This window comes from Etheostoma spectabile, chromosome 8, assembly GCF_008692095.1.
Source record: "Etheostoma spectabile isolate EspeVRDwgs_2016 chromosome 8, UIUC_Espe_1.0, whole genome shotgun sequence".
NCBI lineage: Eukaryota > Metazoa > Chordata > Actinopteri > Perciformes > Percidae > Etheostoma > Etheostoma spectabile.
In genome coordinates this window covers 13843750-13848583 of record NC_045740.1, presented here as the reverse complement: position 1 = coordinate 13848583, position 4834 = coordinate 13843750, and the positions used below count along the sequence as shown (strand labels likewise).

The 4834-nt window shown below is 42.5% G+C and overlaps 1 protein-coding gene across 1 annotated transcript in view; it reads right to left on the bottom strand.

Moving 5' to 3' along the window:
* Positions 1–4834, bottom strand: part of ireb2 (iron-responsive element binding protein 2) — a 29977-nt gene that overhangs the window by 1600 nt on the left and 23543 nt on the right. The window contains exons 14-21 of the mRNA XM_032523902.1: positions 4471–4555; positions 4228–4384; positions 3242–3366; positions 3045–3149; positions 2765–2907; positions 2048–2195; positions 1707–1829; positions 307–492 (exon numbers count right to left, since the gene is read on the bottom strand). Coding sequence (XP_032379793.1) covers positions 307–492; positions 1707–1829; positions 2048–2195; positions 2765–2907; positions 3045–3149; positions 3242–3366; positions 4228–4384; positions 4471–4555 — 1072 coding nt within the window. The remainder of the gene's footprint in view (positions 1–306; positions 493–1706; positions 1830–2047; positions 2196–2764; positions 2908–3044; positions 3150–3241; positions 3367–4227; positions 4385–4470; positions 4556–4834) is intronic.

Below are 4834 nucleotides of genomic sequence, written 5' to 3'. Positions count from 1 at the left end.
GTCATGACTGTTGGGTCTGTTGGTTTTTTATGACTCTACAATACTTATTAGTAAATTATTTGCCATGTAAAAATATAATTTCTACCAAAAAATATGATTTATGAGGTTAGTGCTGTTGGACTGCTATTATACAAATACTTTCAACATCAAAAATTATATATATTTTCTTCATTCTGAAAATTGCACTCCGAACTCACTCAGTATTGACATTGCAGTCCTGGGTGCAGATATTAACAAACAAACGATACAGACAGGTTTGTGTGTGTGACAGTTGTTGGCGCTCAGGGCCGAGCGCCGGCTGCCTACCTGGACAGTGAGCTGCTGCCTGGGACTCAGGCTGTCTGGCAGGGTGATGGTGAAGCGCTCCTTCCCGCTGAGTTCCAGCGAGTCTGCGTTCTCACCGGGCAGAAACTGGAGCGGTAAGATGCCCATTCCCACCAACTGTTTCTTGTGGAGCTTCTCAAAGCTCTCTGCGATGACTGCGCGTACCCCCTGTCCACCGCAAAGAAGCAGGTAAGAGGCAACAATAAGACACGAAGTAACTGAGACTATGTTAATCACTGCTTTATAGCATTTCCACATTAAACTTTAAATTGCCACACAGCAATGATTTGAGCTGGTTGCATTATGAGGAAAAAGAAAGTAACCTTATGCCCATTCCCATATTCTAATATGACTAGAATTACTTAAATAATAATATATTGAAAGAAAGAAAGAAAGAAATAGGAAATTACATTACATGTCATTTAGCTGACTCTTTTATCCAAAGCAACTTACAATTACTATATATCAGAGGTTGCAAACCTCTGGAGCAACTAGGGTTTAAGTGTCTTGTTCAGGGACACATTGGTTGATGTATCATTGGGAATCGAACGCTGATCTCCCACACCAAGAGCATGTGTCATATCCACTGCGCCATCACCACCTTTTTGTGGAAGGTAACTACCGTAATGTAAATGTACCAAGTTAAATCAAAGGACAAGAGAGGGAAAACTCTTTGCCTGTCATGTCCCCTGGTCAGTGTGAAGGCTCTGACGCACCAACCAAACGGCCGACCTTTGGCAGAAAAAGCAGTCGGACTGACCGGTCTCCCCGAGTTAGTCAAAAAAGGGCCTTGGAACACACCAAAGCGACACCGATTTTAGCATACGTTCTGTGCATGAGTGTCCATAACAGCATGCGGCGCTAACAGGATTGTCACCCCAAAAAATTCTAACCGGCAGCTGATTTGATGAACGCGTCACGTGGGTCTGGCTTCTCCAGAATTTCAAAGTCAGCTCCTTCCGAAAATGATCACATATTTTATGTAAATAGTTCACCAAAACGTGTTTCTGAAACATTTTAAGCGAGAAACAGGCCACGCAGTTGCTAAATCTGTCTTCATTTCAGATCGACAAAGGTCAGTTTAAAAGATTTTCGGCCGATTTTGAGAGCTGTATGTCACGCTCATCTCGCTCGTCATTTTCAGGTTAGCACTCCACCAATCAGATTGGTCATTGAGTTCAACTGCCCGCCTTCCAATTCAACATGTCAAATGAAGGCCCAAATAAAGGCCGACAGCTCCTCCCACTGATGACGGCAGGGAACACACCGAACAGTCTCGAGTCACTGACCTCGCAAGACTGTCCGACTGCCGATAATTGTGTTGGTGTGTCAGCGCCTTGAAGTATGGTGTGTGGTGTGTGTCTGTGTGTGTTGTAGTTTACCAGCAGATATGGTCCTTTGGCTACCCAGTCCCTTGAGTTTCCAGAGCCGTAGTCCTTGCCTGCCAGGATGATGAGGGGAATGCCGTCTCTCTGGTAGCGATCTGCTGCCTCAAAGACATCCATCTGATCAAAGACAAATAAAAGGAGGACCTGTTTCTAGCAGCAGGTCTGACATTGAAAGAACAAAACCAGCTAGTCTGGCAACTGACAAAGCCAGGCAACCACAATGCAACAACTCAAAGGTCTTGAATAAGGATTGGTGATTGTAATACCCGATACGTAAACAACTGAACGAAAACTATCCCCCTCTGGGTTACTGGGCCTGATAAGTTCACACTCACTGTCTGGCCTGAAGGAATGTGCAAAGTCTTAGGGCCTGGTTTTCCGATGAATCGATTTTGGAGCTTGATGCTGGCGAACGTGCCTCTGGTCATCACTGCGTCGTTCCCTCTGCGAGCGCCATACGAGTTAAACTCCCGCGGTGTCAGGCTAGGGGGAATATTCAAAGATGGTAATACATTTGCATTTTTACAGTGATAAACTAAAGAAACCGTGTCTTGAATGCTTATTTGATCGATTTAGTCACACACACACACACACACACACACACACACACACACACACACACACACACACCACACACACACACACACACACACACACACACACACACCTAATTTGCACTACATATTGGTTTACAAAAAATAAATACATTTTATTGAGTTATTGTTTTGTTTTTGCCATAGAAACATTTAATCTCCACCAATAATTGGTAGTTTTATTTGACAATATTAACCAGTTATTCATATTCTCAGGCAAATTTTGGATTGCCATTATCTTCTCTGACCTTGCTGTAAACGTTTATATAAATAATGACCTATTCCAACTAGGACAGGCTGTAGCCTGGGAGCCAAAATAAGCAGATTTGAGTAATCTAGGACGGTGATGAGAACATGCAGTTATCTGAAAATAATGTGCATTCAGAACCTAGTCTTCTCCAATCTGGACTTGTCATTTTACATCATGACTCTCACCAGCATGTCTAATAGGAAACTGACCGTTTGCTCAGCAGGTACTTGGCAGCGGCGCTGACCCGGGCTATGCTTCCCGCTGGCGAGATGTGGTCAGTTGTCACTTTGTTGCCGAGGAACAGTAAGACGTGAGCGCTCTCTATCGACTGAGGAGGCGGCACTTCTATACTCTGAGACAAAAGACAAGCAGAGGCAGATGATGCACTTACTGTCTAAACTGCTGCGATTTTTAGTTTTGCACTTTTTACTTTTGTGAAATCAGGAGACACGGCAAATTAATAATCACCACAAAGGTCTGAAGACTTACCAACTTGCTGAAGAAAGACGGCGAACGGATGTAGGTGGACTTGGGATCCCAGGGGAAAACCACAGAATCGGGACATTCAATGTTGTTCCAAAGCGTGTTCCCTTTCTGGAGACACAATCAAAGATTCACTTGATTTAAGGGAAACAGACATAAAGGGAAACAGACTTAAAAGAAGTAAAGAAAGATTGTTTCCTGACCTCCATTCTAACCCTGAGATCCTTAAAAATGGAGGAGATGACTGTGTCCTCCTCAGTCTGTTGGACCTCCTCCCTGGTTGGCCAGATATCACAGAGGTACACCTCCTTCCCCTCTGAAGTCAAACCTGCACCAACAACAGGACACTCAATGTTAGCACCATGAAAAGAGTATCAAAGATTAAAACACAGCTCTTCCTGTCAACATCTGCTTGATGAAAACTCTTTAAGAAGCAGAAATTTGAAGTGATTAATATATATAAAAAAAAAAAAACTCCTCAGCTTCAGCCTTGCTGCAGAATGCTGCTTTTTTGTTTTATATTCTGTTAAATGTACTGTTATTATCACTACCAGATAACAGTGGTTAACATCTTAAAAGGAATAGTTCAGAAATTTTGAAGTGGGGTTGTATGAAGTGAATTCCTAACCCTTTAAGACACCAAAGTCACAAAATAACACTAACTAACTAACCAAACAAGGCAGCGACTCCCGTGTTTTGTGTCTGCGAGGTAAAATGACGTTTTTTGTCAGGTGGCTTTGAAGAGAGCATTGATGTTTATAACAGCTTTTGGTTCTCCGTTAGAAAGGGCTGGATAAATATAGCTTACACTTAAACCAATATCGATTTTTTTGAAGGTGGCTAAAATACATTTTGCTGCTGCCCGCCGCATCCACAGCAGTACATTGCTTTGCTTCTGTGTCAGTACTCCTGCTTCTCCAAAATAGTTACAGACCACCTTTTACTGTAGTTAATATACTGACTTTGGATAAATAATATCATATAACATCATAATAAATATCAGAACTATCTATTTAAACCACCCACACTGCTGACTTTTCATTTGCTCTAGGGCTTATGCAAGTCTGCACAAGACACTGAATCATTAAATGTTCACTCTCTGTAATCACCCATATTCCTAAAATCCCTGAGTAAACATCAGGTTTTAGTGGAGCAGCTTAAGAGAGCTCCTGACATGTGCCTTCCTTACCCAGAGGCTCTTTCTCAAAGTCGATTCCCACAGTGCCAGCAAGAGCATAAGCCACCACTAGGGGAGGGGAGGCCAGGTAGTTGGCACGCACGCAGTCACACAGGCGGCCTTCAAAGTGCCTGTTGCCAGATAACACTCCGCAGGCCACCAGGTCTCCCTGAAACACAGCAGGCCATCAAGATTTGATTGTTGTGAGATGCAAATCTACAGAAATGGCTCAGTGTAGCATTGTGGAGATCTTACCTGCTTGATTGCATCCACGACAGCTTCTGGTAACGGAGCCGTGTTCCCTACGCAGGTGGCACAGCCGTAACCAATCACCTCAAATCTGTGGTGTGAAGGAATTCAATCATTCAGAATTCTCTTTGGTTTGTGTTTAACACCACTTTTTAAGACAAACTCTAATTATGACACACCATAATTAACCCATGTTTAACTATGTTTTACTTTTTTTAGTCCACACTGCTGTTAAATAGGTTAGTACTTGTTTGCTGGCACTGAAAAAAAAGGTCTACATTTGTAGCACATTACACATCATTAGTTAACCATGGAACTGTCTTACATTAAGAAAATTAAAAATTTATTTTCAAAGAACCAGTATTTTTTT